The 22546-nt window shown below is 46.0% G+C and overlaps 1 protein-coding gene across 2 annotated transcripts in view; it reads right to left on the bottom strand.

The window, feature by feature from the left end:
- Window positions 1-21071, bottom strand: part of AFF2 (ALF transcription elongation factor 2) — a 470347-nt gene extending 449276 nt beyond the window's left edge. For both annotated transcript variants that reach the window (XM_074359058.1, XM_074359059.1), the window contains exon 1: window positions 20828-21071. In XM_074359058.1, the coding sequence (XP_074215159.1) occupies window positions 20828-20874 (47 nt within the window). In that variant the 5' untranslated portion in view covers window positions 20875-21071. The remainder of the gene's footprint in view (window positions 1-20827) is intronic.
- Window positions 21072-22546: the final 1475 nt, after the last annotated feature.

Below are 22546 nucleotides of genomic sequence, written 5' to 3'. Positions count from 1 at the left end.
GTCCAGTGGGGGTAACCCAATTTCCTCTTGTCATCGGGACAGGTGGCCAGCAAACAGCAGCCACGGTTTGACTCTTTTGCATTAGCTTTTGGGGGGGCACACTTAGGAAGAGAACAACAACAGGGGAGGCTGTAAGAGCCCAAAGGCAAGCAGAACCGCCGGGGTCCCCAGGAAGCCAGCTGCGCAGTCCGGGAAGCCCTCAGCTCCCAGAGCCGGGCTCCGGCTCGCTGGCAATCCGGTGACAAGTGCTCATGCTCTGCCAGCAGTTTCATGGGACACTCTCTGCCCGTTTACTGCCCCGACCTGGCAATGGACTGAACTCTACAGAAAACGGACGCCACTCGGGGGAGTGGAGGGGAAGCTGTTCCGGTGCCTTCTCAGCCTCTGCGCCAGGGAGGCCCAGACCCACTCATTCCACTGCTCTCTTCCTTTTTCACACTAAATCCACAGGCTCAGAAGAAGAAAGATAAGCATTTACAATCAGGTTCAATCTGATCTGGAATATTCATGTGTAATCCCCTGTGGCCCCAGCTGAGAACCTCAGTGGTCGTTCAGCCCCTGGCTCTCACATCAGGACAAATCCAAGGATTGGCATTATTAGGGATGGAAATCCCTGGAGATCTCTCCCTCTCTCTCTCCCTCTCTCTCTCCCTCTCTCTCTTCCTCTTTCTCTCTCTCTCTGTCTCTCTCTCTCTCACACACACACACACAGGCTAGAATAGGTAATTTGGTTCTAAGACCTTCTTAATGTTTATGATAGAAAGGAAATCTGCCTTGAGAGCAAAAATGATCTCATATGAACTATGTTTCAGTGTTAATTCCGTGTGTCTCTTTTTTAAGGGAATTTTTCAGCAAGAAGAAGGCAAAAGTGATTTTTTTCCACCTAGGCTGCAGAACTTTTGTGAGTTAGACGTGCATGTACTGAAGCCGGAGCGATGACTGGAGGCCGCATTGGGTGTGCCATCAGCCAGTCCTCTGCGCTGTGAGAGGGGGCAGGGATGGGGACAGTGGCACCATCAGAGGCTCCCCTGGGAAGGTACCTACTGATGGCGTCCACACTCCTCTGCCTGCGACCTGGAAGGCCTGATTCTCCCAAACCATGCCCCATGAGGAGGAAGCAGGCTTCGGAAAGCTTTTATTCAAAGCTCATTTCCAGTGCGTAGTAGGCCACACACGGATGAGTGACTGCACACAGCCTTCCCGATGTGTGCGGCCTTTATGCTCCGCTCAACTGTTTGACTTCCACACAAAGACTGCTTCTCAGGGGCACTGTTTGGGTCATTATAGCAGGGCCTGTCAGAGGGCTTTGTCATTGTAACCATAAACAAATTACTTTAGGAAAAAGGCCAGAACCACCGGCAGCAATCAAAGACATTTGTCAAGACTGTTTCCGATTATTTTATATCAGATTCCTTACTCAAAGGGAAAAAAAAAAAGAAGTAACTGCAGGTGAAGGGATTACAATTTTTGCAAAAGCTGTAACATCTAAAGTACAAGATGGGCTCTAACTGAGAAGTGGAAGTTATTTCCACTTTCAGACATTTTATCTCAGATGGCAAATTAGGACAGATGCCTTCCCTCTATGAAGAGTGGAATGAAAGTTCTGGTTAAGGGAAGTCAAGTCCCTGCTCGGTTTAAATTTATTCAGAAAGTCATTTGATTGCATCCAAAACCAGCTGAGCCAAGAACCAGAAGAGTCCTGTGACCTGGTCAACCCAGAGCACAAACGTGGCAGCCCAGTGCCTGCCCCGGGGGCCCCCGGCACACTGAGGAATTCCGAACTGAACTCGACCCGCTCGGGCATTTATGCCTCGTATTTTACCCCTCGGCCAAAAATGAGAAGGGGGAGTGGGGCTGGTGGGGAAAGTTTCTAAAAAGCCTATTTTTAAAAATGCACAGACGCTTCTAGAACATCAAATGGCTCTTCCAAACAACATTTTGATGAGTTAAGTGTAAATGAATCAGAAACATATGGATTACATTTCCCTCCAAACACACAGGGGTCTCAAAATTAAAGAGGGAAAAAGGGCTTGAGGCAACATGCATTTGGGTTTCCCTGAATCCAACAGCATTTGAAAATAGTTCTGGACAGGCAGCAGGCCCAGAATGCATCCTGGACATTAACGGATTTTATAAGTTTGAAAAATGTTGGATAGTTAAAGTTCCCTCTTTGAAGCATCTCAGATGTAAGCTTGTTTTATATGATTTTTTTCCTTTCAATGCACAAGTGTTCAAGGCATCTGACATTGATTATTTTATTCTTTTTTTTTAAAAAGGCGTGTTTAAAATAAAATAACAGCATAATTTGTTTAGACAAAACAGCCCCCAACCAGACAAAAGGGCTGACAGAGTAAGAAAGGTTGTTTGTATATAGGGGGAGGGTGGTGGGATAGGGTATCAGAACCATATATCTTAAGAGGTCAAGTTTCACAAAAGCCTAGGATCTACAGCTAGCTTATGTATGCATGCATGGATGTATGTGGCCATACGTGTACATATACATGTGGCTAGAAGTACCTATATATATATATACACACACACAGGTAAACATTATTATTAACTTATTTCCTCAGGTCTTTGAATGGCCCATTCTAATGTCATTAACCACTGCCACATGCACTGGAAACAAGGAACAGTTCAAATTCCTCTCTGAATTTTTAAGCTCTCTTTTTTCTGTTTTTTTTTTTTAATTTGTAGTTTCTTCTGCTTTGTATTATTCTTATGTCTACCTGAGTGGAAGACAGACATTTACTACAAGCCAAACTGAACTAGAAATCCCTATAAGTGATTTCACCTAAAAACGTGTCAAATGACTGCAATAGTTACCCCAGGATGTTATGAGCCAGGAAGAATGAGATGCTTAGGTTTAATCTGGAAAACACACAGAAAGGGAGTGGCTAAGAGGGAGATGGAGATACATTCTCTGTTGTAAGAATGTTGACCCCCGCCCCTCCTGACCTGGAGAATAGTTAACCGCCTTCTGTAACAGGGACGTCAATGGCCAAATGGAGTTAGGTCCCCACACGAAGTCAGGAATGCGAGAATGAGGAGCTTGGGCAGAGCAGCGACTAGCTTCACTGCCTCTATTTATATAAGGTGCCGTTAAAATGCCAATAGGAGGCAACAGTAATTAATAGGCTCCATGTATTGAGCTCACAAATGAGCCAAAAAAATTTTAAAAGCCTATATATGTCAGTGATGCCCAATCCTTTTAATTAAAACTTTTTTTTTTAAAGTTTGGAGTGTCGATGCTATTTTCACTGTTTGTGGTATTTAATGTCACAATAATTGTCATCTTATTCTCCCTCTCACTCGCCCCTCCCCCCATCAGGAAAAACACCGTGAGCTCTGTATTTCTAAAATTTAAAGTGAATTTAATGTGATTTGATTGGAGAATTATTTTCTGACAATTTCAAGCTTGAGATTCACAGCCAATGCCCTCGACTGGAGCTTTTCTCCTAAGGGATTTTAAACCGTCATAAAAACTCTGCAGTTGAAACAACCTCAAAGGTCATCTAGTTCAACCTTTATCTAATGCTGGAATCCCCTCTTCAGCATTCCTGATCAGGGTCACCCAGCCTTAGCTGAAATGCCACACATGCATACTCCTCTACCTAAAACTCCGCGAGGTAACCTCCACTCGAGTGGAAAGTGACCCACCACCACCCGCCACCCCACTTCCTCTCCCCATCAAAGCTCAGTCACGTGTGGGGTCATCGCTCAGGGCAGAGCCTAGAGGACACTGGTTTGTAAAGGTCCCTCCTGACAATCAGTAAACGACCCATAGTCATGTACAACTCCTCTTGTACGAGGGACCGACCGTGCCACTGAAGCACGGCAAGCACGACAGGCCACCGTCCAACTCCATACAATAAACTTCTTCACGCAAAGGCTGTCATCTGTCACCCACACTGATGCTCAAGGTGGTTCTCCGGAAGAACACAGCTGGCTCTGTTTGGTCTCATTAGCACAATCCATACTCCTGTGCCAAGACTAGACCAAAACAAAATGGACTCTAAAATCTCTTTAATAGACTATTCCCCCAAGTCAAGATGAGTCTCTAGTCCGGAATCTAAACTAAATATTACTAAAAAGCATTTGGTAGCAAGAAACTATTCATCTCAGGATGTCTCATGAATAGCTGTGACAACAACGTGTGAAAAAATTCTTCTCTAATTTAGAGTCCCTTTAGCAAAAAGAATGTATACGTACAGCAGAATTCAGGGCTTTACAATAACTCATCAATAGACAAGACAGGAAGTGGTCTGTCGAACACCATCAGAAGGGCCGCAGCACTCAACAATGCGGTGCAGGGTCACGGGCCCTGGATTGTGACTCCCGTGCAGCAGGTGGAAATAATGAGTACTAGACACTGAAGACATTATTCAAGGCACTGCTGGGGCAGCCTAGCTTCCTGGCAGCCACAAAGAAAGCCAGATGCCCTGTGCCATGCGTTTCACCATATGATCGATGACCCAAGCCCTTTCAGAATAGTGTCTTTGGAGATGGTTTGCTTCGGCTGTGGCCAATCCTCTTTGTCCTGTCGACGTCCTCCACATAAATCTCCTGCACGAATCAGCCAGGGCAGTGGTCCTGAAGGGTGGGCAACGGGGATCTGTTTTTGGCATCTTAAAGAGGGCTGTAATCCCTGTAATAGGAAGGATCTTCAGATATGAACTTGGGCACCTCAGAGAAACAATGGACCTCTGCCCAATCATCATCTGGCTTTAAGCACTGAATGCTCTGACTCCAGGGGCCATTTATGGACTGGCCACCACGATATGCCCAGTGCCCGGCCCATGTAGACAGCCACCACATATTCGATGAATGAAGGAACGCATGAATGCCCATCCCCCTCTCCAGGAGACCCAACACTTAGGACGTCACGCACTGCAAAGTGGAGACTGCACACTAGGAGAGTATAAGCACTCAAGGACATGGGGGCAGAGTGGGAAGCTATTAGGAGCCAATCCCCATCTTGCAAGAGGAGGCGATGGTCACAGCCAGGGGAAGAGGGGCTTTTCACGCCAGCCCAGAGGTGGCCAGTGTGGAGCAACATCTCAAGCCTTGCCTCTGAGGAGCTGGATCACAGAGCAGTGTTTCCGTGCCAGGGTTCAAACCCCGGCTCTGCCACTACCTAGGCGACCTGCCTGTGTGATCTTGAGCGAGTGACAGCCTCTCTAGGCCTCCATGTCCACAACACAAAAATGACAGTTGTGAACACGCCTACTCCCTGCCAAGGTTATGGAAGGTTGAAGAGCTCACATGTGGAAAGTGCTCAAGGGAGTGCCTGACGTGCAGTAGCCACTCAATACAGGGGGCCCGCGGTCACCTCCCAAGTGGGGGCCAATACGGCCGTGGAGAGAGAGAGGCAGTTTCCCAGGGGGCACCAGGGTTCCACGTGAGTTATCTGATTCCTTCTGGAAAAGCTCCTGTTAGTCTTTTGAGCCTCTTGGGTTCCCATATTGTGGCCATTAAGGGGGAAGATACCCAGAGGGAGGTTTCCCTGAGCAAAGGCTGTTGAGGATCTGCTTGTCAACCGAGCTTCTGAAAAAGTGTGTGTGGTCAAGGTGGCGAGGCCTTGCCCTGCTCTGTCAGCCCCCGGGCCTGGCCGCCTCCCACCCGCGGGTCTAGACCGGGTGGCTGTGAGTCTCTCCAGGCAATTCTGGGACATTCTGCCCCGAGCAATGAGAACACGGTGAACACAGGAGGGCTGCCCTCAGAGCCACGGGGCGCTGCCTGAGCTGAGGAGAGTATAGCTACCCTGTGTGGCCTTCAGGTCAGAACCACAACCAAGGGCCGGATGCTTCCGGGGCCCTTTAGCACTGACGATGGAATTTGTCTCAGAACCGCCCAAACAGGAAGGCACGAGCTGTCTTGAGAGGTAGTTTTACACTCCTCCCATTTTTTTTTTTTTTTTTTTGGACCAGAGAAGTCTGGGTAACCAATGGCAGGGAGGGTGAGGGAAGGGCATCGCCAAGGAATTGGCCTCGCTCTGATCCCCCTAAGGTCTAAAGCTCTAGATGCTGCATACCCGCTGGGATGTGGGTCTGCGAGCAAGGCTTAGGGGGAAGCAGATGGCGTTTCTCCTCTCTCCTTCACCCTCACGCACTTCATGAGAACTGAGACATACCTGCATGTATCATTTTGCCCACACACCATAAGTAGTTCACATTGATTCATGAAAATTAATCATATTTCTTTTTTATATGTTGATAAGCTTTTACGCTTCTTACAATTCATGTTTTAAACGAGAGATGATGATTATGTAGGGAAAAAAATCGTGGCTCACAGAGAGCCTTAATTCTCCTGTTAATCGTTACAGAAAGATACAAAGTATCAGTACTGATGCTACAAGGCTTCATCATCCATTGTCTATTTATGAAAATTCAGCCTCACTATTAAACACCCGAAATATAAACAAGTGTGGCTTAATCTGTCAAAGCAAAATGACTAGAATTTCCGGTATCTTTCCATTTCATTGAAAATGAAGGTCTAATAATTTGACAATTTAAATTCAAGATGCCTTCTTGGACTTTTAAAATTGATGGGGCATAAATCTCCATTAGCCACAACAGTTTGGGACCTGAAACTTGGAACTCACTGGAACAGTGTGCAAGATATTAAATGCTTCTGCCCCTTGAATATGTTATTTCCCCTTTTTTTCCAGTGAGGAAACAGAGCAATCTCTCTATTACCCTTTCCAAATAAACTCATGAAAGGTAAAAATTGTTTCTTTTTCCTCTAAGAAAATGTTTCATTTCATCCAATCTCCTCATTCAGTGTTCACTACATTCACTACAGCCCTTTAAACATTTCTCTAATAAAATGTACAAATAGTCTTTAGGAGAAATTAGTCCAATGGCTCCCAGAAAGCAGTGTTGTTTTTTCCCTTTCCAAACACTGCCCTAAGTATCCCAGCTCACTAATAAAGGGTAAACAAGTCTGAAAATTTATCAGATGTAACAGATATGATTCAAAGGAAGACAATGAAAAAGGACAGAGATGTTCATGCAATGGGCTGTCCTGTTCTAAATGCTATTAGATCTACCCAAGGAAGTGAATAAAACTGTAACTGCTAAGCCATTTACAGGAATAAATGTCAGGAACTCCAAAGACAGCGACAGAAGGGGAGGTGATAGAGCACGGAGGCCTTCTCCCTGCTGGCTGCCTGCCCGAGTCGAGCTGGGCTCCGGGCGCACTGAGAGAGGTCCCCGAATTCACAGGGGAGAGGCAGCAAGTGGAAGGAGCCCCATGATACGGGCCAATGCCACGTGAGATTTCCTAGCCCCAATCACCGCCGCCAAAATGCAGCATTACGGCTGGAGCACCTTTTGAGAAGACAAGTAACATCAGCACTTCATTCAGGAAATCCAGATGCTGGAGCACGTGGGAACTAACACGAATTCACAAATCTCCACTTCGTGACCCACCAGCCCCACCGCCCCACACATCCCACAGGGTAAGGCTGAAATTCACAAGAGAGACGGCGATGGAGACAAAACTCGCGGCACGTGGGCAAGAAAAGGAAAGAAAAGGAAAGATGAGACATTAGAAAACTGGGGGGAAAGCTCTCGCGTGGGCATTGCACCTTTTCTTCTGTTCTTATCTCTGTCTGTTCAACTTTGTGTGACTGGTGTGTACACCTATGTGGCTTTCTGTTTAGTGGTGGTGGTGTTGTTAAATGAATGTGTGTCTATGAAATAATGAAAGTCACATGAACCCCAAGAACCTGGACCATTCCTGTGAAGTCACGTAGGCACCTCTCTAATTCCTATGAACACTGGCAAAAAAATTAATTAAAGCTCCATGAAGATTTATGAGTGGACTCTCTTCCCAACTTCTGCCACTGTAGCTGGGTGAGGCAGCTTTACTAAAACATCTCTGAGAAATGCCGTGAGCCATGAAGTTTCTGACTCGCGTATCATTTATGATACCCCTGGGGAGCAGGCCTGCCTCGGAAAACCGAGGCCCAGCACCCCATAAGGTTCTCATTACATACAGGAATGTGCCAGGCCAGATGCACTGGGGGTTGTCAAGCTTTGCAAACTCTCCCCACCAAAAAACTCATAAATTTTGCAGAATATATTGCTTTTCCTTGAATTTTTATGATTATGTTCAATTTCAGGAAACTTACCCCATACTTCATCGTTTACCTTTGTTTTTAAGAGTTATTTGACGTCTGTGAAGTTCTATGAACTTTCTACTAATCATGTTTTTCAAATCTTAAAATATCAACCCACATATTTCCAGCCAGCCGTGAATTTAAAACCTCTCCCCTTCTTCTAATGTTGATATGCAATGGCAGACTGAACAGATTTCAGTCTCTCTGATGGATAAACTCATCTTCCACTAAGGCAATGAACCTAAAGAAAGATCGCAGTAATGGTGATCAGACTATACAAGGTGGTCAGGTCTTGGCATTGAAATTGGATTGGGGGGGTGACATTGTAAGGCTCATAGGGATGTACGCCCCTGGAGCTGCCACTGCAGCATTTACAGCCCAAGGAAAAGAGTCTCCAACCCCAGGGTCAAGGGGAAGGATGTGACTGGAGATGGTAGGTTCAAGTTGGGCACAGAGGTCAAGGTGGGTGGCTTCCCACATTATAACTTGATATAGTAAATTTTAGTGATTTCAGTACTATTTTACTAAAGTTACTTTTAGTAGTACATATTTTAGGTTGGAATGTTTAACCAATCTTAAACTGGTTACCAACCAAAAATGACTCATTCAGCTAACCGTGTGTAAGAAGGGACAGTGTCTGTAGCCCCTTTCACTGCCTCGCTGTACCTATGGTAGTTCTTAATTCGACACCCAAACTAGAAAGCCTTCCTTCCACACCGCAGAAACCCAGAGGCAGGGCAAGGGCTATAGGATCCAGTCTCACCTGATGAGAGATGAAGCTGGCAACGGTTAAAGCTCCCACTCGACTACAAACATTTCGGATAAGAAGAAACTAAGGAGCCAGATGTAATCCTGTGCTAAATCAAATTAGGAGAAGCAGACAAAATCACAACTTTATTCAATGTGTCATTTATCCCGGGTGACTAATGCATTATTTGTATGAAGTTAAAATTGAGCTTTGAGAAACTATGAAATAAATCAAATGCTCTACTTTATGTAATTTTAACGGACAGATCCCATTAGGATTCTACTATGCATAGCTGTTGGTTAAAATCATTGACCAGTATCCTTATAAATTAATCAACTGAGGTCATACCGGCTCGGCTGTCATCATTTGCTACTAATCTACATTTAGAATTCACTTTAACTTTTCAAGCCTCTTGAAATAGGTTCATCAAATTTCCATTTTTTGTTCAAAATACATGAGTAAGTGTGATTGTTTACAAAAGCCTGTATGGTAGAAGTCTGCCACTGGTGTCATTTTTCAGTGGCATTAGAGTGTGCACTGGCATTTCATTATAATTTCAGGGTAAAATGCTAATCAGAATCAACCATAATGGTCTTCATCATTCTTGATGGGAACTTTTACCATTTGCAGTCTGAATACATGTGCACTGCTGATGTTTAAACTGTTACAGAACTTCAAAACCAATTGGCCAAAATGTGTAATTGTGGCAAAAGGGATATAGTTAATATGTAATAGTTAACTTTTTAAAAAAGAGCATCATGGCTCTTGTGTTCTTCCTGGATCTTTAATACTTGGATATGTTTCATTTCTGATTATGAGACCTAATTTATTAAAAATCCATAAGTACCTATCATTTCTCAACACCTTTTATCTATCTTCCTTGACCTACATCTTCTGAACTTTAAATATGTACTATGAAAAGAAAAAATAACATTTAGAGGTTGTTTCCAACATTAATTTGGATTAATCTTGAAGTGTGACATTGCCCATCAACTCTGATAGAGCTGATGCCCAGCTCCGTAAAGGCAAGGAGGGAGCACCTATCTTTGGGGGTGCTGGTTCAATAAGGTGACGTGTGGAAAGCACATGACATACCCTCGGCAAATACTAGTTCTCTTACTCTATCAAACCATCTTAAAGAGTTCTTAAAAATGAACACACATGGAAACTTTTCTGCATGTCCTTGGGATGAAATTGCAATCTGAATCCTCCAGAGGCATAAATAGAAAATGTGTTCAGTCTAAAAATATATGTTAGGAAAACCCAAATCCTAGGTTAGCCTTCAAAGAAGGAACTATTTTTAAAAGAAAGAAGGAAAGAAACAAACAAACAAACAAAAACAAGGCATCTAGCTCAGCGGAAACAATGCTAAATAGCATGGAGGAAAATATTCAGCAAATGGTGAAGGTGTGCTCTCCTCCCTCTTGGTACTAGATAAAAGCCTCATTCTGGTGACAGTAGCAATGTAAGGCACCTTTAAAAAAAAAACTCTGCATTGTTGTAGATACTAAATGCAGGTATACCTCACTAAAAGAAAATGCTATGGGTAACAATCTAAAATCACAAATTTGGGGGAAGAAAGAAAAGACATTAATGAACTTATCTACAAAACAGAAACAGACTCACAGACATAGTAAACAAATTTATGGTTACCAAGGGGGTGGGGGTGGGAAGGGATAAATTGGGAGTTCAAGATGTGCAAATACTAACTACTATATATAAAACAGATAAAAACAAGTTTATAATATATAGCACAGGGAACTCTATTCAATATCTTGCAATAACCTATAATGAAAAAGAATATGAAAACAAACATATGTGTGTATATGTAAGACTGAAACATTATGCTGTATGCCAGAAATTGACACATTGTAACTGTATAGTTCAATAAATAAAAATAAAATCACAAACCTGATAAGTTTTGGGTTGTTTGGGAGAGATTACCCTCATCAAGAAAGAATTTCCCTCAGGATTCCCGGCAAGCAAAGATGCACAAAGAGAGATTTACTTTATAAAGCTTTAATAAGCATGCTATTTCAGGAATATGTCTATTGAACACATCTACCTATACCTACCTGTCTGACCTGATCATAATTTTCACTCTTCTCTGAGACCTCACTCCTGCATCTCTGAACTATCTCTTCACAAATTTGATCACACAAAGCATTAAGACAGTTATTGTATATCAACCCATTTATTTATTCAACAAAAAGTAACTGTGCACCTACTGTGTGCCACTGTCCTAAGCTCTGCAGATGTGATGGTAAATAATACACCATGAAAAAACTCCACGCTTATTGAGCCCATGTTCAGTGCACGTCCCTCCCAAGCACCGCATCTGATGCTTACACCAAAGAGGAGCAGAATCGAGCATCTCTTGTTGGAGTAGATAGCGGGTCAGTTACACCTTATATGTGGTTATGGACTTAAACCCAATGCTGGTTGGTAAATACTAAAGATGAGTGACAAAGGCCTCATCAGCCTAGTCTGCTGCAGAGCCCCGTGGCACATAGGGCTTGCCACTATTCTAGCATTTCTCCCAAGGTATCATGGGATAGCAGAGTAGCTAAGTATTCGCATGGCCCATGCGTTAATTTCAGCTCTGCAATATACTATCTATGTGACCTTGGGCAAGGAGCTGAACCCCTCTGTCCCAGGTTCCCTGCTCTGTAAGATAGGGAACTCAGAAAGCACAAATCAGAGCCTGTCAATAGGAAATGTTAGCTGTAACGAATATTTTCATTCAATATTATTAATATGACTCATCACTATGGCTTCCCACCTAGACATAGTATTTTGGAGACCTAGCGCAGAGCCCAAACAGATCGCATACGTGGACGGTGCTGCACTCTGAATTGGCTGCATTAGGTTATTACTCTGGGCCAGACACCAGAAACACAGAAATAAAAGACACGTTCTCACCCTTCAAAACAACTCAAGTGCATTGGAGGTCTGTTTAGGGCAATATGGCAGCACAGAGGAAGGTGTCTAACATGGCAAGAGTATGTGAGTTTGGGGGGAAGGAGGCAGGAGGATTGTAGCTAGTGGCTTCGCAGAGACAGAGCTGAGACTCGAAGGATGAGGTGGCCAGACAAAGAATTATTTGGTGGCCAAACAATTCATCATAAACACAGATGCAGACACCAATCAGATGGTATCAAGGCACCAACTTACTCTTCAGGAAAAAGAAAGGCAAAGGGGAAAATATCAATACACATCTTCCAGAAAAATGAGCTAACTTTTTTTTTTAAAAAAGGAGAAAGAACAAAAGAAGAGGTATATCTGGGTACATCTCAAGAGCCACGACATACGCTTCTTTTAAAAATAGCTATTTTGCCAGCAATTGTGCCAATTTACAAACATTTGCTTCAAATGATTAGGGAAAACAAACTTTCATTTGGTATTTCTTTGAAAAATGTTTACATAAATATTTACATAATTCCAGCAGTCAAATAATCGTCAAGCGTTTTGTGGTTGTCCCTCAGCAAATGGTGGTCAGCAAAACATAACGTCAGCAGTTATGAGGTGAACATGAGCTGCTATCCAACCAGATCAGTCGGGATCCAAAGGCAACTGTTTAATAGTGAGCGATGGCTGCTCCCGGTCTTCTAAACAGCCCACAGTTCTGGCTTGCCATTTCACTCTGGACTGGGCTAACGGTATTAAAAGGGTTTCTTGGGCCAAGCCAACGAGGACTGCATCTCCTCCTCTAGTTCACATTCTCTCTCTCTCCCCTCAAATTCCTATTTTACTTCCATCCATGTCACACTATTTCCCCAAATCCAGCTCTACATTCCAGTGTCAAGTCAATGGGGCCAGAGGTCATCTTCCACATTCCTTTCATCTCCTCCTAAAAGTGACTGCCTAGCAAACCCTTGGGCACAGAGCTGGTCCCCAAGGCAAACAGTTCTTGAGAGACTGACAAATCCTGGACTGGGGCACAAGGGCTCCCGACCCTGCTCTGTCACATAGGGACTGTCGGTCCTTGGGGAAGCTATTTTCTCTTCCTGGGCCTCAGTCTCCTCATCTGGGCCGGATTATCCTGAAGGGCCCTCCAGTCTCAAAGCACTGGATTCGAGGAATTGATTAATGTCTACACCCCAGAGCCAAGGCTTTTGCCAGCAAATAAATAATGGCTAACTGATGAGACCTCTCCACGATTCCGTGACACTTCGTCTGAAACGTCCCTCGTGCTGGAATTTAATTTTGTTACTGTGGCCGTGCCGACCTGGCATGAAACCGCCAGTCCCTTTGGAAAATTAATTTATTTTAAAAAAGTAGTTGACCGACATCCTGGAGGGAGAAATCAAGCCTCTGCGAATGCATTTCTCACTGTTCACCAGATAGTTAGGTCACCGTGTACATACTGCCACAGTCAGAAGGTTAAACTGTCCTCATCACACTCTCCTTCTGAGGCTGGTTTGATCAAATCACACTAGAGACTCAAAGACCCAGCAGACATCAGCCTCCTCAGAAACTTCCCCCAGAGATCGTTAAAGCCGAGATTACAATTCCAGCACCGCTGCAAGATAAGTGCGGTTTTATTTTGTATTTCTATAAACAACAAGCCATTTCAATGCTACCTCCAGGAGATATGTTGCCTACAAAACACAAAATTCAGGTTCCAGAAACACAGTTTCATCAAGAACACCAGGTGAAGCAGTATCTGCCACTGAGATCTGGTTTTCACTGAAGACGGTAGACGATGCAGAGAACTATTATTTGGAAATCTAACAAAACAACCCATTCTTTATAGGATGGAAGTGATGTGTTTTTTCTTTTCCTTTTTTCCAGCAAAATGAACATTGAAAAAGTAAACAGATGAGTGATTTTGAGTTTGTAATGAAAACAAAACTTGTTTCCTTAGCTTATTTCCCAACGTGTGGCCTTTATACCCTCCCAGACCAGCACACGCCTATGAAGAACCAAATCAAAGAGTATTTTAAATCACTGGCTGATTTTCTTTTTCAAATGAAGGAAAATGCACAGGTATATAAAAAAAAATAGCATTCCATAAACCAGGCAATCCATAATGAAAATCAGATTCTTGCTGTGGTGCTTTTGTCAGCCCTGCTTAAATCATGCCATTTTATTTAAGCACTCAGATAATTTTTCTCAGCTCAGTAAGTAGGTGGATGTTAGCAGCTAAGGTCATCGAAAAGATTTACTTTAAAATAAATTCAACAATTCAGAGCATCACCCTCTCCATGGTATAAAGTGTGCCCCACTTTGAACACGCATATAAAATTTCATTAGAGCGCAACATAAAAGTTTTACATTAGAGGAACCCAGTGCTGGACCTTTGTTTAACAGTCATGATAATTTATGGCGTGGATCTGCTACAGTTAAGTAGAAAAACAGCCTTCTCATGATGAAATACAAGTCATAAAGGCTGAAACTCAAGGAAAGCTGGAGGAATCCCAACCCTCCAACCACTCAAGTCTTCTTCAGATTTTTGTCACACATTCTTCTCTAACGTTCTCCATACAGATTGAGACACAATACCAGTCCTGTCCCCCTGTGCCGTCAGAGCTGGGGTTTTTTCAGTTCTAAGCATATCTTACAATTCACAGAAATGTATCTTTTCAAGCACACTGATAAATAACAGGAGTTCTAATTTTGCACTTTCCTACTGAGCTTTGCTTTTTTGGTAACCATTGTTCTTTCTCATGACTTTCTGCCAAAGAGACCAGACTGGCTAATAGATCTTCAAAAAATTACAGACAATTAAAACACTACCAGATAGGCAAAGGGCCAATATTATCACCAGGATCTACTAAGCAACTATCTTTGAAAGACAGGAGCGTTTGCACAGAACACTCTTTGAGCTGATGGAGTTCTAATATCAATCAACAGATGTTCAGTTGAGCGCCTGTAATGAGAAAGGCGCCAAGCTAGATGATGCGATAGGGTGGGACACCATTCCCTAGGAAGCAACGCAGATATTAAAACATAAACGACTGAAGGGAACAGTAGTGACGTGGTGAAAAAGAGCCATAAACACAAGTCCTAAGACCATCCACACGTTGTGTAAACTTAAGCAAGTCACTTAACCTCTCTGAACTTCAGTTTTCACAGCTACAAAACGGAGCTAGTAAGACCAGTCCTGACAAACCCACATGGTTATTGTGAAAACCAAATCCAACAATACATGTGGTAAGTTATAAAGCTTTAGACAGAAATGTCATCTGCCTCCCACCCCCAGATTTGAGGCTCCCAATTAACCAGACAAATATACCGTGGTCTTCTTTAAGTGTCAAATCTTCAAAATTAGGGCATTCAAATTTAAATGGACAGTTCTCAAGGACTGGAGTTTTGCCATATGTATATATTATATGGAAAATTATATATATATATTATATACAATAGACATGAATGGCAAATTATATACATATATATTATAACTTGCCATTCATATATTTTCATTAAAGGGGCATCCATAAAAGAAGTGGTAAGAGATTGTATCAGTACATAAATTGTTCTTTTTTTAATTAAAAGGAAAAAACCAAGTTCCATGGCTAGTTGATTACACGGTGATTCCACAGATTTTTTTTAACACAATCAATATGCACAATCCAATCAGTTTGTTTCAATGAGAGCTAAATGCTCGAGCCCCCACAGTAACAATAAATAACAGACAATGAGGTTTGGCGGAAAGACACCTGAGCTTGAAATTGGGAGATGTGGATTTCTGACCTAGCCCTCCTCCTAACCAGTCTGCGTGAACTTGGGTGAGTCAATCAACCTCCTAGGGCTGTCTGTTCATCTATAAAATGGGAATAACACCAGCACATTCTCATTCACAGGACCGCACGAGATGATGTATGGGGAAGGATTCCACATGTTGGAAAGGCTCAGACAAAATGCCAGTTGCTGCTAGAGTCAGCTCCATCTAAGCTGGAATCTGGGTTGCATCACTGAGTTGCTGGAGCCTCCATTTCTTCATCTGAAATGGAGCTCATAACACGTCCTATCTCATAAAGCTGTCTGAAGGATTAACTGGGGCTGAGTATTTAAAGCACTAGCTACTTAGTCATGTTTGGGGCACAGAGTAAATACCCGAGTAACAGTAGCAATGATGATGTTGCGTCCGACCACACACAGGTGAAACACACACCACACACACACTCCCCAAAAAGGTTTCTCCAGGTGGTGGTCTTGAGTTCTTTAATCAGCAGTACATTTCTTTCTATTATCAGCAAACCAGTTTTAAAAATCTCTTCCTTTATCCCACAGCAATCAGAAAAAGACAAAATTAAAAGTGAAAAATGTTGTCACGGTACCAACCACTTTGTCTACAGAACAAGCTAATCAAGTATATGGCAGTTTCCTTTTTTTGAGGTATGACCTACACCTATAAGCTCCTAGGACTACAGCTTTTAGATTGTTCCAGAGATGGCCATGTTATTGGAGTTTTACGATTCTGAAATTATGTTAAATATGTGCAAATTTTGCACAAGAAATAGTCTTAGCTAAAAATAACCAGCATGAAATAAAGGTGCAGCACATTAAAACCATTTCTATTCAACTATAATTAGCATGTTTAAATACAATATAATTTTTATCCATCTACAAAATGCTTGAATGTTTGGAACCTCGTTTATGTCTATAATGACAGATTCATTTTTGAGGTAGTCATTTTCAATCTTGATTTGTATATTTTAAACTTGTTAAATGCTTGACTGAATCATCAGCAAAACAATTCATGTATCATTAAACTGATTTCTAACATGAGATCATTTTCTTCCTTGGCCAATAGATGTGTCTTTTAAGATTCACGGAGATAGCATTTATGCTTTGGGGGTTTTGAGAGGTTGTGGAGGAGACCTCATCCCTAGCTAGTTTCACCACTTTGAGTCTCACCTCCCCATACATTCCCTTAAGAAACTCAACCCCAAGTGGTTTGCTGAATGAATGCTCAACCACACTGAAGGATGCATATAGTACTAGCAAAGAGGATGGACCATTGACTGTCTCCCTTTTACTGGAAGATAAATACAGTGGCGGGGGGAAAGAGGAATGGATGGAGACAGAGAAAGAGAAATCCTGGCAGGATGGAGGCCTTGGTCAAAACAGGATGCAGGGCCCCGCCCCGCCGCCTCCACATTCCTGCTACCCCCAGGTAGATGAAGGCTGTGTTCTCTGTCTCTCCCCAACCTCCCCATCCATGAACAGGCCTCTTCCGCGATTCCAGAGGATTGCAGCAAAGGAGGCCTCGAAGGTCTGTGCGCGCAGACCAGGCAGAGGAGGCTGGGCTGCTGCAGTGCAGGGCCATGCCCAGCTGGAGCCGAAACAGTTCACTTTTGTCTGGAGAGCAGGGTCCCCGCCCCCTACAAGGCCGAGGAAAACTGGGGAAAGTGGGGGGTGCCAGGGCAGCCCCGGGAGGGGAGGAGAAGCCTGGCCCGCACATGGCCCCTTCCCAGCCCGGACAGCCCCACGCAGACCTTTGAACTTTCTATTTATATAACAGTTTAGTGAGTTTAAGTCTCTTCCTGTATAACTGCCCGTTTGCAAGCTCGCCTCTAATTAGGCTACTTGTGAGCATCACATAAAAACTACACACCACTGATGCCGGCCCACGGCCTTCGCAGTGAGAAGTCGGCCACTGTCATAACTGCTTCACTACAATTTTTACCAGGCTTTTGAGCATTGTGATTTTTGCTATTACGGTGGTTTCCTTTTCCCTTTTTGTTTTTTAGAATTTGCCTCTTCCTGTATCTGTCTCTCCTTCCTTCCTCTCTTCTTCCCTTCTTCTTTAATCATGAAAAGGAGACAAGCACCCCCACATAGAACCTAGGTCTATCAAAAAGCAACACCTAATCAACAGGGGAGGGGCACTCACAGGGCTGAAAGGCCCCTCAGATTTCGCTCTCCATCCTACCCCCTGAAAAGGGGACTCATGACATCCTCCTTGCTGGTAAACAGTCCAAATCAAGCCACGTGATCCCCAGATACCTCAAGAATTCATTTCCCATGTTACCATAGACAAGTCTATGGGATGATTTAAACGATAGAAGTTTTCCTTATCATTTTTTCTTTTTTCTTTTTTTTTTAAGAGCAAGTGGTGTCTTTGGTGCCCACAGCCATCTGCGCCTTCCTCTTCTTTCACAGACTGGTTCATATTAAATTCAGACGCAGGTGAACATTGCTCATTCACCCAAGAATCTGAAAGAACAGGAGCTTTGGCCCTTTAATCGAGTCCAGAGCATAACCCATTAAGATCTTCTCACGGTGTGTGAAATTCCGGGGTCTGTTGCGTCAGGCACTGAGCACTTCCAGACCCCCAGCCTCGGCACAGCCCCACTGCAGGTCCCCCGTGCCCCATCCTTTCCATTCACATTCTTCCTGACAAATGTGTATGTTGCTAATGGGCACGCACTTTTTGTTTACTATAGCCTAGTGATTGCAAATAACACAAATGCCGGTGAATGTAAAGTCTTTCTTCAGGAGGTCTTGCAAGATGAGTTTGTTCTTTAGCTGGCCTGATCCAGTTATTGTCAGACGTGTAGGGTCACAGTAGAGATGGCTCAGAGCTTTCTCTTCCACAAGTGAATGCTGAGAAGAGGTCCAATGTAAATGAGATCCTTAACTTAGCTGGCGCCTTTTTCCTCCTAGGACCTCCTGGTGGGTTGAGGGGTGGGGAGTGAGGCATGCCATCATTCTAAGCAATTGCTTACTCCCCAGGAGGGGAAGTAAACATATAATGAACACGTAATTGGCATGCTCTGGATGTCCATAGAGAGTTTGGAAAGGTACAGATTTCTATTTAAGGCAATGGCAAGCTTTTTAGTTCATCCACTATTCACATTTATGTTCCTTTTCTCTGTGGGGGTGTACAAAACACAGACGCACAACCACATTACAAATGTTTACAAACACAGATGCATAAGGAAGCTTGCCCTTCACAATCAAACAGTAAGAAGGAGGAATTTTCCTGCAACGTGTGCACAGAGGGAAAAGGCCGGCTTATTTATGCAGACGTGTTATACTAATTCATTGATATTTCACATAATATCTACAGAGTGTCCAAGTCTACATGTTTCTTGACTGATGTGGCATATTTAGGGATCTGGAGGAAATGAGGTTTTGCATTTTCCTTAATATAATAAAAGATAGTCTCCAAAAAGGGAAGAGGAGGAGTATCTTTCTGAAAAAAGAAATCCAATCTAACAGGCCACCCCCTTTAAATATGCAATTGCATGTGCCTAAGATTAAACTGAAATTAAAATAATAAAATAAACACGTTTTAAAAAACCTAATGCCTTGTATATATGTTTAACATTTGAACTACACCCACAAAATCAATTATAACAATGTCTGTTAATGATGTTACCCACACCATACATTAGGCAAATTGTATGCAAATAGTAATGCTGTGGTTATCAGTTGCCTGCAAAATAAATTAGTGAGGCAGAGTAAAGGCTGAGTGCAGGAGCATAATATTTAATAGAACAGTAATTTTATTGTGATCTTTACTTTTAAATAACAACAGCGTGGTTATTAAAAAATGTAACATGTTTTTCTACAAAGCTGATAAAACCCTGCATGGTATCAAAAATGCCTTACAGATTAATACTGATACAGCATAATTTGTGGCTTCAAGGACTTATCCGGAATTGCTGTAAAATAAAATGTATTTAAGTTCTGATTATCTTGGATTTGCAACTAAAGGAGTCATGATTGGCATAATGAAGCTATTGGCTGAGAGTATGACCCTTTTCTAAAGAAGGAAATTGCCTAAAATATCACATCAGCAAGGGAAATCCTTGTAAAAATACACAGCATTCATAGTTAACGGTTGCCAGTAGTTTAACATTGCAAAAGATTTCGCACTGTCGGTCGGTACTATAGATTATTCTAACCACATTTTAAAAGGCAATAGTCAAGAGTGCAATTCTAAGTCACCACCGCCGCGCCTCATCCCCCCACCCCCACCCCATCTAATTCTGTCGGCTGTGGGGGCAAATTGATAACGTTAAAATGTTCTGACAAATTAACAACGATAACGTTGGTGCAGGAGGTGAAGTTTCTGCACAAGTTAATACATGTGTACATCACTATTTATGCACACGCGCGCACACATCACGCAGAGCAACAACTTTCCGGCTCCCCAGCCACCTCTGCACCATCTTTCAAAAACCTCTCAGCGACAAGTTGACGACATTTGGGGAAGAGGTGACTAAACCTCTGAATCCGAGCTGGCTGCCCATTTCACAAACCTGCGGCTGCCTCCCAGTGGGGGGCGGACAGGGGCCCGACCGCTAATTAAATGTGCCTTGACGTCGGAGCGGCCAACTTTAGGGGCCAACTTCAAAACCCCTCAGTCTTGGAAGCCAAACGTCGAAGTTGGCCCGGACCCGGGGTCCCTCGCGCGGTGGCCCCCGAAGCCGCCCCTCAGCGCCCGAGTGCGGGGAACTCGGCCGGAGCGGGTGGAAGGGAAGGTGTGTGCGCCGCGCCGTGAGGGGACCGAGGTGGCGGCGGGGGCGGTGGCCGCCGAGGAAGCAGAGGGCCGCCGGTGGCACCTTGCCACTGCCCGCTCCCCTCGGCCGGCCGCCGGCGCTGGGCACCTGGAAAGTTGGGGTATTTCGGGCAGGCAGCATCCGGTGCGCTGGGAGGCCGCCCGGCGAGCCGTTCCAGGAGAAAATCCCGGCGGAGGTCGCGCGGCTCAGCCCCCGGGCAGCACCGGATCCGATTTGGGCCAAATGCAACTCTTTGGACTTGGAGTGCCAAGCGACGCTTTCGGGACCTGCATCTCTCCCCCGGGCCGCACCTCCCCCCACCCGGGCCACCCGACCGAGGAGTCGCGAAGGCCGGGGCCAGAGGTGGCCAAGAGCAAGTAGGAGGGCGTCCGGGGCGCCCCCACCAACCCCCGGCTCCTCTTAACAAAGGCGAAAAGCCCAGCCCCGGCCCGGGGACCTGCGCAGCAAAGGAGAAGGCAAAAAATCAACACCTACCACTGCTGCTCCAAGTCCCAGTCCCTGAAAAAGTCGAATAGATCCATAGCGGCCGGGCGGCGGCGGCGGCGGCGGGCGGGCGTCCGTCCCTGCTCGCGGCGGGTCTGCGCGGCTCTCGGCGCGGCTCGCTCGCAGCTCACAGCGGCCCCGCTCTCCGGCCCTCCCGCCCAGCTAAAAGTGCCCGGGCCGCATCGGCGGCGGCGGCGGGCGCCGGAGGTACCGGGTCCTGCGCTCCGGGGCGGCGGCGGCGGCGCGGGGCGGGCAAGTGCCCGGCCGCCCGCTGGGGTCCGCTCGGTCCGCGGCTGCCCGCGCGCCCGGCGCCCCGACGCTGCGGCGGCAGCCGCTGCGGGCTCGGGCCGGCGGGGCCGCCCGCCTGGCGGGCTGCGGGCCGGCGGCGGCGGCGGCGGCGGCGGCGGCGGGGGCGGCCGGGGCAGCGGCAGCGGCGCGGCGCGGCGCGGCAGCCGGGGCGGCAGCGGCGGCGGCGGCGGCTGCACAGGCGGCGGCGGCGGCGGCGGCGGCGGCCGCGGCAGCATCACACACTTACACACTCACAGGGGGCGGAGCCTGGGCAGCCCGAAGCCGCGACATGGAGCCGGCATGTTATCATCCCCGGATCTGGCAGGGGCTCCCCCTGCCCGCCCGCGCCGCATGGGACCCCCCTCTGTCAAAATCAGCTGGTGGGAGCGGCCGCAGAGCTGGGGACCCGGGCTCGGGTCCCGGCCGGAGGGGCAGTTGCAGGGATGCGGGAGGGTGGCCGGCGGGGCCAGGAAGCAGGCTTTGGGAAGGAGACCCTCTCTCTGAACCCCCAGCTACTCCGACCACTGGGAGTTACGGTTCAGAACCAGAAAAGAGCTCACAAACTGCCGCGGGGATGGTGGTCGACCCACGCTGCGGCGCGCTCAGTGCCTGCCTGGGGACGCTCCTCCGGGCCCCGAGTGCAGGAGCAAACTTTGGTGGGCCCGAGGCCCGAGCATCCCTCGGGCCCGCAGCGCAGAGCACTCGGGGCCAAGAAGGAGAAGGCGGTCACCTTCACCGTCCCCGCGGCGCCGCATGTCCGCACCAAGGCCGGCCAGGCATGCGGCAGTACCGTGCAGGGCTGAAGGGCGCGTCGTGCACCTAGTAGGTCCGCATGCTCTGGGCCCTGGATTCCGTAGGCTGCAAGGGTAGGCACGAATGACGGCCCGGTGCGGTCCTTGGGTTTGGGACTGGGAGGCTGGGAAACTGGGTTGCACTATCACCTTCCCCTCACACCCACCACGTGCCTTGGGCAGAAGGCTTCTGCACATTCCTCCTCTGGGAAATGGGAAATCCACTGAGTGTGTCCCACTCTCCCACCCACCCGCTGCCTCTCTCCCTTCTGGCCAGAGAGCCTGTCTCCCTCCGCGTGCAGCCTCTCCCTCCCTTCAGCCTCCACTGGTGGTCCAGGACCGGGCGGATCCCTTTAGGCGAAGTCTTTGGGAAAAGGTTTCCTGGCCTCGGATGCGAGAAAGCGGTGTCGGAAGGGGCGGGACCGCGTTCTGGCATTTCGGGAGCAGGAGAGCCCTGGAGTCCCAGACCTCTCAGTTGCCTAATTCATGTCGTTGTAGAGACGGAATAGTGTCGGCGCATTATTGAAATCCTAAGGTGAGGACCCTCCCAGGAAGAGCGGAAGACTGATCCTTGACAGAGCTAGGTGCCAGTTCAGATTTCGTCAGTGGCTCCCTGTGTGACTCTGAGCAA

Source organism: Camelus bactrianus, chromosome X, assembly GCF_048773025.1.
Source record: "Camelus bactrianus isolate YW-2024 breed Bactrian camel chromosome X, ASM4877302v1, whole genome shotgun sequence".
Taxonomy (NCBI): Eukaryota; Metazoa; Chordata; class Mammalia; order Artiodactyla; family Camelidae; genus Camelus; species Camelus bactrianus.
The sequence above is the reverse complement of the archived record's forward strand: the minus strand, read 5'-3'. Positions and strand labels throughout refer to the sequence as shown.